Source organism: Phacochoerus africanus, chromosome 16 (assembly GCF_016906955.1).
Source record: "Phacochoerus africanus isolate WHEZ1 chromosome 16, ROS_Pafr_v1, whole genome shotgun sequence".
Lineage (NCBI taxonomy): Eukaryota > Metazoa > Chordata > Mammalia > Artiodactyla > Suidae > Phacochoerus > Phacochoerus africanus.
In genome coordinates, this window is record NC_062559.1 from 19,987,807 (window position 1) to 20,000,856 (window position 13,050).

Below are 13,050 nucleotides of genomic sequence, written 5' to 3' on the forward strand. Positions count from 1 at the left end.
AGAGCACTCAGACCTCCTGGTCAGTGAGATTCCTCAGCCTTCGGCCTGTCTGATAAGCTCACCTGAGGAAAGATTTCCTATCTCTGGGAGGATCTGGGTTCTAGGTCTGTGTATATAAGCTGGATGTCTAGTTTGTTCTGGGTGCATTCTCATGTGACCTTGCATGGTTCAGGCTATTATTTATTTGTAAATTTTTTTTGGGGGGGATTAATATCTGTCTACACCTACTACACTGTATTCTCCATAAGACCAAGGGCCCTGTCTTTTTTTAGCTCACCAGTTTTATCCCTAGTGCTTGGCATATAGTAGGAGCTAAGTAACTTTTTTTGAAAGAATGATCGTGTATGACCTGTGCCTGTATATACTTTAGTAACTATAATTTGTCTGTGACTTGTTAAAGGCATGGTTAGAGTTATCTGTTATAGTGTGACAGATTTCTCATAGTCTCTGAGAACGTGAGAAGTGTCAGAATGAAGTATGTGACATACTTGTGTTTATATTGTGTGTTTTATGCATGTAATCTGGGAGTCTGTGGTGGCACTTCAAAAAAAATTTATTAAACATCTATTATATGTTATATCCTGGGTTAAGCCCAGAGCAAAAATAACTTCTCCTGCCTGCCTGGCTGAGTTTGGTATAGATCTCCAGAAGGTGAGATTTTAAGCAGGGTAGAAACTAGCGACGCCAAATTTCCCTACAGAGACAGGGGGCGGTACTTGGACCAGGGGTGGAGCCCCACTCGAGGAGCTCCGCCCCTGGGCGGTACGATTTTTCCCTTCCGGGCTGTTTTTTCCCCTTCCACCCTGTTTTCCTCCGGACGCTTTTGAGCGACGAGCACTTCCGGGGTTTCCCGGCAACTTGGCGTGGTCGGCTCATCAAAGTCAGTTCCTGGACTCACGTGCGTCAACTAGGTTTGCTTGAGGCCCTGCGCGTCTCCGTTTCTCTGCCTCATGGCGGGGCTGACCCTGTTTGTGGGCCGCCTCCCGCCCACGGCCCGCAGCGAGCAGCTTGAGGAGCTATTCAGTCAGGTGGGGCCGGTGAAGCAGTGCTTCGTGGTGACCGAGAAAGGTAGGGGGCGGGGCGGTCGGGGACAGGGTTGGGGTTCCTGGGAGCCGGATGGGGGCAAGAACACCCTCCCAAACTTCATAATACTTTATTCTCCCCTCAGTGAAAGGACTTGGAGGTTGAATTTCTTTTCCAAACGGACTCTGCTCTGGATGAATCCATAGAGACCGTTTCTGAAACTCCAGTCAGTCCCTTGAGCTTGTGTACCTCTTTCCTTTATTATGTGCGCTCACATATAAGATTCTGTTTCGTAGTAAACATAAGTAATTTTTAGTCAAACATCAGTAAAGCTTATTGAGAATCAATTGATTGCCAGGTGCCGTGCTGCGTTCCATCAATCTAATTGGGTGGGACCTTAACCCTGTTACACAGGAGAGGAATCTAGGGCTTCGGAGAATTTAGGAACGTTAGCTTCAGTTTGTAGAGCTAGCAAGTAGCAGATTCAGAATTTGATCACCAGCCTCAGAGCTCTTAACCAATATGTTATTCATACACCCGGATATTTATTTCCTAAGTATTTATTGAATGCTTGCTCTGTCACTGGCACTATTGTAGGGCGTGGGGATACAGCAGTGCACAGGACCAATCCAGAAATCTGGCTCTTGTCTTCAAGATGGGGAAGACAGCCAATAAATAAGCAAAATATATAGTGATAATGGTGATAAACGTTGAGGAGAAAAATAATAAAAAATAAAAATAATTTTAAAATAAGAAAATTAGGGAGTGAGTGTCTGTATGTATGTGTGGTGTTGGTGGGGAAACTGTAGAGAGAGGGGTCGGGGAGTCCCCAGGGAAGGCCTTAGGGATTTGAGAGTGTGAACACTTATTTCTCAGCCAGAGGAGCAGCCTAGCGGAAGGATACTAAAGAGGAGTGTGAATAGTATATTGGCGGCACAGCGAGGAGACCTGGGTGACTGGAGTACAGTGAGCGAAAGAAGAGAATTAGCAGATGAGATCTTGGACTTTGGCTTTGGCTCTGAGATGGGAAACTACTGGTTTTGAGCATGGAGCAGTAAACATCATGTGGCTTCCCATTTTGGAAGATTCTCTCAGGCTGCTGTGTTGAGACTTGGACAGAAGCAGGGAGACCAGTTAGGCTCATGTGGTGATCCAGGTGAGAGATCATGGTGTTGGACCAGATGTTGTAGCATTGAAGGTGGTAAAAAAGTGATTAGAATATGGATGTTTTTGAAAGTAGAGTCTGAGTCTCTTTCGTGGCTCAGCAGAAGCGAATCTGACTAGTATCCATGAGGATGCAGCTTCAGTCCTGGCCTTGCTCAGTGGGTTAAGGATCTGGCATTGCCATGAGCTGTGGTGTATAGGTAGCAGATGTGGCTCGAATCTGGCATTGCTGTGGCTGTGGCATAGGCCAGCGGCTACAGCTCTGCTTCGACCCCTGGCCTGGGAACCTCCATATGCCGAGGGTGCTGCCCTAAAAAAAAAAAGAAAGAAAGAAAAGAAAAAAAGTAGAGCTAAAGAATTTGCTGATGGATCAAATGTGGGGTATGAGAAAAAGCAGTGTCAAGGAGTCAAGTTCAAGTCTAACTTCAAACATTTTGGCTTGAGCTGCTAGAGATATGTACTGACTTTTGGAATAGTCCTGTATAATTCACATTCTTTTTGATGCTCATAGCATCAGTGTGAAGGAGGGTTAGCATGTTAGAATGAGGGAGAATTGTAAGGGTTTTAATTGTAGAAGTATTCCTTCCTCTTATCTAGACTGTGTCAAGGGACCATTTGAGATAGGCACCTGATGTTGCCCAGAACATACATTTAGCTTCCTTCCAAGTCATCAGGATGTCTCTGTAGATGGCTGCCACTTTGCTTTTCAGGAGAACAACTGGTGGAAAGTAATATCGTGTGTACTCATCTCCCCCCACCCGCCTGGTACCTGAGTATGTGAGTAGGCAGGCTAACAGTGTGCTAATAACCAAGCCATCCTTATCCTCTAGTTTGTTAGTAACAGACGTTAAAGTTAGGATTGTGAACAAGGCTCTGATTGCTCTACAAACCACAGCCGCTGCCTGGTTCTTTGTTATTTTAAGTATAGATATGGGTGAGTGAGAGAATGAGAGTGCTATACAGAAATGTTTCTGGAGTTCCCTCTGTGGCTCAGTGGGTTAAGAACCCAACATACTGTCTGTGAGGATGCTGGTTCGATCCCTGGCCTTGCTGAGTGGACTAAGGACCTGGCATTGATGCATGCTGCAGTGTAGGTCGCAGGTGCACCCTAGAGCCCATGTTGTGGCTATGGCGTAGGCCTGCAGCAGCACCTCCAATTTGGCCCCTAGCCCGGAACTTCCATGTGCTACAGGTGTGGCTGTTAAAAAAAAAAGAAAAAGAAAAAAATGTTTCTTAAACAGCAGAATGTTGTCCGTTAGTGGGTCTTGAGTGGGTTATGACTATAGGGGTTTTTTGTTATTAAGTGAAATAGGAGTATATTCATATGTGATAAAGGATAGGTATTCATAAAACTTTTGGGGGGTTTTATGTAAAAATATGTCCTGGGTCCACTCTCAGTTACTGTGGGTTATCAAAGCAGTTTGAGAAATGCTACCCAACAGTGGTTGGTTTTATTCCAGGGAAGAACAGGCCTCTGAATGGGAATTCTCCTTTGGGTCTTTGGAACATAGGCTTCATGTAACCTTACCTATAGCTTGTGTGTGTAGTCTACACTTTAACAGAAGCTCCGATTAAAAAAAAAAAAAAAGAAAGAAAGAAAAAAACCAAAAACACCCCTGCTTTGCTGTCCAGACAGCCAGGTGTATTAAGTGCTGCACTTGATGGAATGGGAGGGAAGGGGTGTGGGACGAGCTCTTGCCAGTAGTGGTGACTTGGACATGCCACTTAACCTCCTCTCATTTCACAGGATTATTGTTAATATTCAAGTAACTGAGAGTGCTTTGTGCAGACATCAACAGTGCATAGTGTTTTTGTGAGCACATGTTTTTGTTTTGTCACTGAACTCCATATTTCAGCTGCTTTATTTTGGTTGTACTGATCAGGAAGTGTCCTGATTTTTCTTGTTCTGTTTCTTTTCTCCTTTTTTTTTTTTTTCCTTTTTTTGCCACCCCATAGCATATGGAGTTCCTGGGTCAGGAATCAGATCTGAGCCTCAGTTGTGACCTGCACAGCAGTTGTGACAACGCCAGATCCTTTAACCCACTGTGCCGGGCCAGGGATTGAACCTGTGTCCTGGTGCTGCAGAGACGTCTCCAACCCTGTTGCGCTATAGCAGCAGCTCCTCTTGTTCTGTTTCTGAAAGGTGAGTGGGGCAGGCTTTTGTGAGAAGGAGTTCCAAGAGAAAAGAAACAGATCACAGTGTGCTCTTCTAGGGACAAGTGTCATCTTGAACCAGTTTATGTGGATCAGCATTCCATCCTAGAGGGCTTGTATCCTGAAGTAGGTTAGAGTGTAGTTGTGAAAGAGTGTGTGGGCTCTGTTTCTTCTCTGGGTAGTAGGCAGACTCCTTGGTTCTTCCTTTCCCTTCCCTTCCCTTCCTTTCCCTTCCTTTGCTGTACCCATGGCATCTGGAAATTCCCTGGCCAGAGGTGGAATCCAGGCTGCAGTTGTGACCTACACCACAGCTGCAGCAATGCCAGATCCTTAACCCACTGTGCTGGGCTGGGGATTGAACCCATGGCACTGCAGAGACCATGCCAGATCCTTAACCCACTGTGCCGGAGCAGGAACTCCTGACCTTTTCTTTTTTGATGCACTAAGCTACTTAAAATTTTACTACACAAAAATATTAAAGTAAAAAAAATAGCATACCAAAAAGGGCAAAAGTGGGCTATGTCAGTATTTGCAACTGTTTGTCTCAAATGATTCATTTGGAAAGAAGGAATGATAATATTCCCTTCTCCCATCTTGGTGTGTTCTGATAAAATGAGATGAGAGATTTCCAGCCACTTTGGAAAGGTTGAATTTGATGTTGATTTCTAAGCTTGGTAGTAATGTCATAGTATCTGCAGCTCCTGAAGCAGTGTTTACCGTTTGACGTTCTTTTGTCAGGGCCCCTGGCATTCATTGCTGATTCGTTCTGAGGAGGGGCAGCTGAATTACTTCATTGTAATTTTTGAAGCTACCATACTTACCTTTCCTGCATTCTCTGGTGATGTTGCATTCTGTTTGACAATGAGTTCTTCTTTGGGGTGTCATGTATATCATGGGTCCTCTGTGTTCTCAAGATTTTCAGAGGAGGAGGAAGAGAGGGAGCTGACAGCGAAGACACCACATTAGAAGAGGAAGCCTGGCAATTTCTGAACAAAGTGGGGAAGGGGCCACTCATGCTAACCATGTTTCTTTCCCTCTTGAGAATTCTGGCAGACTGATAACTGGCTGGCCTGGCTGTGTATCTGCTAGTATAGGGCTGTGGGCATTTACTGGTTTAGGGATCTTTGGCTTACTGTTGTCTCCCCTGTACCCATACTGTTCCAGGGAGCAAGGCATGTCGTGGCTTTGGCTACGTCACTTTTTCTATGCTGGAAGATGTCCAGAAGGCCCTCAAGGAGATTACCACCTTCGAAGGTCGCAAGATCAACGTGATTGTTGCCAAGAAAAAACTGAGGAACAAGTCAAAGGAAAAGGGGAAAAACGGTGAGTTTCTAGCAACTGAAGAGTTTTCCCTCAAGATTGAAGTGGAGGTGGAATGGCACTGGGGGTAATTTCTAGACTTAAAACTTCCTGAGTTTTCTTTGATGTCCAAAATCATCCAGTGTATTTTGTTACTCGTTTAAGCCTTTTGGGTACTTCTAAGTCTGGAAAACCTGATGTTCCCAGGCATTGCCATTCTTAACCCTGTAGTAAATGCCACCTGTTGCTAGGAGCTTCTTCCCTGTGATGTTCCGAGCCTAGAGGCATACAGACTTATCTCATTGCTTGTTATTTTTTAGAAAACTCAGAGTCCCCAAAGAAGCAGCCTAAGCCTAAGAAAGCCAAAGTGGCAGATAAGAAAGCCAGATTGATTATTCGGAACCTGAGCTTTAAGGTGAGTGCCAAAGAAAACTAGCAGTGAGTGTTCTAAAGGCATACTCATTGGTTGCACTCCTCATATGGTATACTTGGGCTTAAGTCCTTCTGGAACAGACCTGAGCCTTGTTAAATTCAGAAAATGGGCCTGAATAAACAAGAACTTGCTAAGGACAGAAAGCCTTCCATTTGGGGAAACAAACGCTGAGAAGGGGAGAGCAGGAAAAGCTCTCTGCTGTCTGTCCTTTTTGCCTTTTAGATACAAAGCAAGATGTCTGTGATTCTGAAATGTTTGATGTCCCAGTTTCAGCATTTAAAAGAGTGAAAATATTCAAGCTCTTCTTAATGATTAATTTAGTAGTTTATGTTTTGCACTTATTTGCTGTGATAATCTCTCTTCTTCTTTCTTCCCTTTTGGCTTTAGTGCTCAGAAGATGACTTGAAGACAGTATTTGCTCCATTTGGAGCTGTCCTAGAAGTGAACATCCCTAGGAAGCCAGGTACTAGCAAACCTTAATTAGCTAGGATTATTTTACTTAATAGGCTTTTTCCATGTTACCTTTGAAGTAAACACCATTTGAAATAGAAATACACGGTTTACATTATACTTTGTGAGCCCCTGAGATATATAGTATCAGGCACAGTGCTTGACAAGTTATAAAAACTCAAATAACAGTGTTTAGTTTCCTGATGGCATTTTTAGTTACATCAGAGCTACTTTAAGAAAATGAGTTACAGTTTGAGAAAATGCATTGCTCTCACCAGGCCTGAGTCACGTAACCTCCTCAGGACATCAGCTTTTGCTCTGAGCAAGGGGCTGGTCAGCTGGCAGGATTTGGGCCATTTTGCCAGTCCAGGTTGCCATAATGTCCTTCTTAGTCTGTATCGGGTCCCCACCTGCTGCCTCTCACTTCTTTGTTATTTGCACACAGATGGAAAGATGCGTGGTTTTGCTTTTGTTCAGTTCAAAAACCTCCTAGAAGCAGGAAAGGCTCTCAGAAGCATGAACATGAAGGAGATAAAAGGTAAGTTTTCTTTACACATACCATTGACTCATGTGGTTCTGGTGTTTAGGCAAATTAGCGTGGCAACCCATTTTTTACATTTTCAAAAGGTGTTTGCCTTGTTGAGGGTCTCACTGCTAATATAGAAGCTGTTTTGGCGAAGTATATTTAGTACTTTATCTCGGGGTTAAACTTGACCCATGCCATCCCTCTCTTTTCTGTTTTTGGTAATGAATGACCTTTTAAATCCCTAATGAAAAATTGTCCCTGAAATAATCCCTGATAGATGCAGGTTGCTGTCTGGGGAATATGGGGTTTGCAAGTTCCTCTGTCTTGGTTATGATCACTGCTCAGCATCTGTGGACTTTTAACTGACTGAGGTTACTCTGAGAATTGATTTACCAGGTACTGTGCCTAAAGAAGGGTCTGGCTTAGAGACTGCCTAACTTATGAGTAGCATGCAGATTATTCCAGATGGTCTGTTTTGCCTTTTGCTACTAGTATAACTGGAAACTTGATCTAACTGGAAGCACTGTTCAGATTCTTCTTTTATTTATTTGTTTATTTTTTAACTCTGTCTTATCCCGGGTGTAGTGGCTGTGTAGAAAGGCAAAACTGCTGTTCATTGATAAAAAAGTTAAAGGTTAAAGAATAGGCATCTATCAGGAGTTTTATTTTAGGATCAGCATTCTGTGAATTGACAGTTTCTTTGTCTCCTTTGGTTCCTTAACTGTCTTTGGTGAATAGGAAGTCATTTATAGGCGACAGGAACACTAAAGTGAAGAAAGCCTTTCTGATGCTACTCTTCTGTCTGACAGGGCGGACAGTGGCTGTGGATTGGGCTGTGGCGAAGGATAAATATAAAAATACACAGCCTGCCTCTGCCCCAGGTAAGATGTGGTGGTTTGGGTAAGACGGGTTGTATGTCCTGGAATGAGTGTGAAAATAGTCTCACCTACAATGAAAGTGTAGGGGAACCTGCTCGCCAGTGAGAATATTGGGCTGGAGCACAAGATTAAAGAAAAGAATGAGTCTGAGGAGTCTGAAAAGCTCTGAGTTCCTACTGGAATTCAGAAATGAGCCCAGAACCTGTTTGTCTTTTTTTTTTTTGGTGTGTGTGTCTTTTGTCTCTTGTCTTTTTAGGGCCACACCCGAGGCATATGAAGGTTCCCAGGCTAGGGGTCTAATCAGAGCTGTAGCCACCGGCCTGCACCACAGCCACAGCCACACCAGATCTGAGTCGCATCTGCGACCTACACCACAGCTCATGGCAACACCGGATCCTTCATCCACTGAGTGAGGCCAGGGATTGAACCAGAAACCTCATCGTTCCTAATCAGATTTGTTTCTGCTGCACCATGACAGGAACTCCCCTTTTGTTAGTCTTTCTCGTACCACCTGGTGATCTCATCCCCACAACCAGGATATTTTGAATCTAAGCTTGCTTCTGGGCGTGGATGTGAGGAGTGGGGCCTCAGCTCATTGTCGCTTCTACTAGCTGTCCTTTCCCAGTTTTTTCGAAACAGGCAGTGATGGAGCATTAAAAATAGGGAAACTGGAGTTCCCGTCATGGCCCAGTGGTTAACGAATCCAACTAGGAACCATGAGGTTGCGGGTTTGGTCCCTGCCCTTGCTCAGTGGGTTAACGATCCGGCGTTGCCGTGAGCTGTGGTGTAGGTTGCAGACGTGGCTCGGATCCCGCGTTGCTGTGGCTCTGGCGTAGGCCAGTGGCTACAGCTCTGATTCGACCCCTAGCCTGGGAACCTCCATATGCCGAGGGAGCGGCCCAAGAAATAGCAATAAGACAAAAAAAAAAAAAATAGGGAAACTTAAAACTTGAGTTTTATCTTGAAAACAATGGCTTTTAAGCCACCAGGAGCTTAGAGAACAGAACTCCAGAGGTTATTGAGTTCAAGGCGGGCTCTAGGGTACTCGTGGTGGTGGTGCATGAGGTTGGCTGTTTGCAGATGCTCAGTTGCTACTTCACTCCTTCTGAGCCAGGTTAATCTTATGGCCTCTGATGAGTGGATGGCCTTTGAGGGAATCTCAGTGATGAGGGCGTTTTATTGTTTGGTTTTTGCTTTTTTTCCTTATACTTTCTCCTGTTATGTATGTACAGTAAGAAAAATAGATGAGATTCTATAAAACCAAAGGAACTAGGAACTCGGGGGTTTTAGTCGTTCTTGTTTAAATAACCTTGTTTTGAATACTGAATGAGTTTCTCACTTTCTTTACCACCTGTGTAGGTGAGGAGAAGAGGCCTGGATCTGAAAATCAGGAATTAGGTCAAGAGAATGGCAGGGAAGAAGGAGATATGGACGAGAAGGAGGGGGAGGAGAGTGGTGAGGACAGTGAGGAAGAGGAAGATGATGAAGAGGAGGAGACCAAGGGACCAAAGGTGACCAAGCCTGTGCAGATTCAGAAGAGGTAAGTGACTCAGGATGTTCTGAGACAACAAAGGAAGATTCAGCGTTTTCCCGGAGAGGAAAATGCTGTCTTTCCCTGCCCCCATCACTGCCGAATTGACTTGAACAGCGACGTCGACGAGGTCCCCCTCTCAGCCCAGGTCCTCAGTTCTGCTCTGTGCCATTACAGAGCAATCAAGAGGGCAGCGCCTGCCGAAAGCAGTGAAGAGGAGCTTTCTGATGATGACAGTGACCTGGAGGAAGGAGATAGTTTTGATGATGGAGAGGAGCTGGCTCAGAGTGATACCAGCACCGAAGAGCAAGAGGAGGAAGGTTTGGCATCTTCTTAGACACTTTTAAATTTAAGATAAGTTACTGAGAAATGTGCGCATGTTCAGCTCAGGCCTCTTTTTTTTTTTTTTTTTTTTTAATTTTATAGCTACACATGAGGCACACGGAAGTTCCCAGGCCAGGGACTGAATCTGAGCCACAGCTGCAACGTGTGGTGCAGCTGCGCCAACACTACATCCTTTAACAACTGCACCAGGCCAGGGATCAAACACGAGTCTCTGCTATGACTCAAGTCACTGCAGTCAGATTCTTAACCCGATGTGCATTGGCGGGAACTCCTCATGCCTCCTTTTAAATAGGATCCTAAAGTGCTCTGTCAAATACGGAAGATATTCCTTTCTTATATTCCTTTCTTCTGAAGGTTTTTTGGTTTTGCTTTTAAAATGAGTTTGGTGTCGTTTTCAGGATTACAATTCTTAGGGAATTTAAAACCTATCTTAATGCTGAGGCACTGTCTCTCTCTCTCTCTCTGAATTATCCCAAGTAGATTGAATAACTGGATAAATAGGATATTGCCTCCTGACCACAAAATGGATTCTATTAAATTGTTTCTGTACTCAAATTACATTGTATTAAATGTAACAAACTCAGAAGGGGACAGATAAGAAGACACCTGTGTTTTTCCGTCACTGCTGTTGACTGTAAACACAGATTATATGGAGTAGATGTGAAAGCCCAAAGATGGTGTTTTTGCCCCTCAGTGATTAGAGGTATTATTTTAAGTGTGTCTGTGTGTTAGCAAATCTCAGAACATCAGCTTAGTATATTCCACTCAGGGTCAGAGGTACTTGAATTGCTGCTGCCTTCCAGGATGGAGACTGGCAACAGCAGAAAAATAATCCATTATTATAGCAACAAACTACTGAACTCAGAATTTCTGATCTAGAAAAGCGCAGTCTTTGGAGCAGTCTTCTCCACGGGGCTTAGGAGTCAGATCATCTGGGTTCAAGTCTTGGCTCTTCTATTTCTAGCCAACTGGTTCTGGTCAAGTACTTGCCTCTCGCATCCCCCTTACTTCATCTGTGACTGGACATTAGAGCTTCTCCTCTCCTGACATTTAGGAGAGTACCCTGCAAACAGTAAGCACTGAACAGTAGTAGTTGCCTTGGTTGCTCTTGTTCTGATTTTCATGCCTCCTCTCCAACAATCTTTTTAAAAAGTGTGAGTCTCATTAAGTTAGATGCAAGATGGCTGCTGGCAAAATCTTCTGCCTTTAGTGGGCACAGGGATGGAGGCGGAGGCACTCTGAGTTCTGCTGACTGAAATGTCATCTTGGCATTCCACGACTCCGTTCGGTTCAGTGAAACAAGTCCCCTCCTCATACTCACTTAAAAGGAGCATTTCTTGAGCACTTGCTGATGTTAAGCTCTGGGCTGAAGTGAAGGAAAAAAAATTCTTGTTCTCTAGGAGCTTTTGATCTGGCCCACAACTTTCAGTCACAAAGAATTGGCAAGAAAACAAGTAAGCAAAAACGCTTTTTAGAATTTTTTTTTTTGGCCGTGGTATATAGTGGCTTGAAGTGGCATCTCAGTTCCCAGACCAGGGATGGAACCTGGGCTGCAGTGCTGAAAGCACTGAGTCCTAACCACTAGACCACCAGGGAACTCTCAGAGGGTTTTTTTTTTTTTTTTTTTCCTTTAATGTGGATGAACCAGTTTGGAACTGATGAATGAGCACTTTCTGGCACACAACCTTCCCATGTTGTGTGTAGATGCCCATGTTTTTGCTCTTTGGAAAGATTGGAATACATGCTTCATGTGACAGTGATTTTTGAACCTGTCACGAGAAAAAGTGCTTTTACTGTTACTACACGCTCATGTCAGATAGCAGGATTCAGAGTGCCCGCAGTGCTAGATGCTGGGTGAACAGGAGTGCGTATGAGAAAATAAAGCCCCACATTTCCCAGAGATCACAAGCGTAGCCTGTTTTGGCATAGGGGTTTAAATTCTGTCTCTGCTTCATTCTTGAGGTATGACTTTGGGCCAAGTTATTGACCCTTTTTATACCTCCGTTTCTTCATCTGTTAAACAGGGCTAATAACAGCAAAGGGTTGTTGAAGATTAAATTACTTGTACTGCTAATATCAGACTTGTACTAAGATATTATCATTGTTACTGTTCTGTGCTGGAGTGGAGTATAAATGACAATTTTCAGTTGAAATGAGGATAAAGGATCTCCTGGGGCCTTTTGCAAAATTGTAGCCAAACCACATTGATACCTTTGTTAGAAGGGTTGAGTGTAAACTGAGCTCGTTTATTGAGGGTGCAGGTCATTACAGCCTGAGCGGTGGTCAGGGAGTGGTCCTTTAGTTTGTCTGGGTGGAGGTTTTTATTCACTTGTCAAGTCTCCCTTCTCCCTTTTCTGTAAGTCTGACATGTTGATTTGACCAAACGAGAAATCCGAGGAAATAAGCTTTTTCTGGGAGGAGAGCAGGGCATATGGAAGTTCCATCTTAGAAGCAAAGAAGCTTTTACACTGAAGGAACTGTGAGACCTTGCATTCTACAAGCAGCTGTCCTACCATTCTTTCACTTGAAAAAACTGATCAGATTGATATATAATAATGTGAGAAAATTACAAATATAGTACAGAATGGTGCAACATAGAAAGTTAAGTTTCTCACCAGCCCTCCAGTAGTCCCCTGGAGTAACCTCTGTTCTTTCTTTTGTATCCTTCCAGAAATTTTCAATGTATGTATAAGCATACATATCTACTTTTAAAATCACTTTGTTTCCCTTAAGCCCAGATCTTCAGCCACTTAGGGCCCCTCCCCAGAGACAACCAATGTTCTTTTGTATCCAAAGATATTTAATGGTTTTATATAAGCAAAAACATGTATGTATATACACTTATATAGAATATAATGTATATATAATCATATACGAATGTACATGTGTTTTTTCCTCAAATGTTCTACAGGTTTTGTATTTTCCGAAAGTTTACACAGTCACAATCGTGTATGGGAATCTCTTTGCCCACACTCTTACCACAATGGAGTTCAGCTGTCTTTTTTGTTTTTTGCCAATCTGCTGGTGAAAAAGAATATTTCATTTCTTGTGCTGTGTTTTTCTTTAATTATGAGTGAGTTTGAGCATCTTTTCATATATTCAGTTGCATATCCTTTGTTCTTTTTTTTTTTTTTTTTTGTCTTTTTAGGCCTGCACCTGTGGCATATGGAAGTTCCCAGGCTAGAGGTCAAGTCAGAGCTGTAGCCGATGGCCTATGCTACAGCCACAGCCATGCCAGATCCGAGCC

At 43.7% G+C, this 13,050-nt stretch overlaps 1 protein-coding gene across 2 annotated transcripts in view; it reads left to right on the forward strand.

Moving 5' to 3' along the window:
* Positions 1 to 821: 821 nt before the first annotated feature.
* Positions 822 to 13,050, forward strand: part of RBM28 (RNA binding motif protein 28) — a 34,547-nt gene continuing 22,318 nt past the window's right edge. Inside the window, exons 1-8 of one of the 2 annotated variants that reach the window (XM_047763399.1) lie at positions 822 to 1,068; positions 5,506 to 5,664; positions 5,961 to 6,055; positions 6,461 to 6,536; positions 6,969 to 7,061; positions 7,859 to 7,930; positions 9,287 to 9,467; positions 9,636 to 9,778. In XM_047763399.1, the coding sequence (XP_047619355.1) occupies positions 951 to 1,068; positions 5,506 to 5,664; positions 5,961 to 6,055; positions 6,461 to 6,536; positions 6,969 to 7,061; positions 7,859 to 7,930; positions 9,287 to 9,467; positions 9,636 to 9,778 (937 nt within the window). In that variant the 5' untranslated portion in view covers positions 822 to 950. Of the gene's footprint in view, positions 1,069 to 4,243; positions 4,331 to 5,505; positions 5,665 to 5,960; positions 6,056 to 6,460; positions 6,537 to 6,968; positions 7,062 to 7,858; positions 7,931 to 9,286; positions 9,468 to 9,635; positions 9,779 to 13,050 lie in introns of those variants that run through there. The other variant, XM_047763400.1, reaches the window with a different exon arrangement.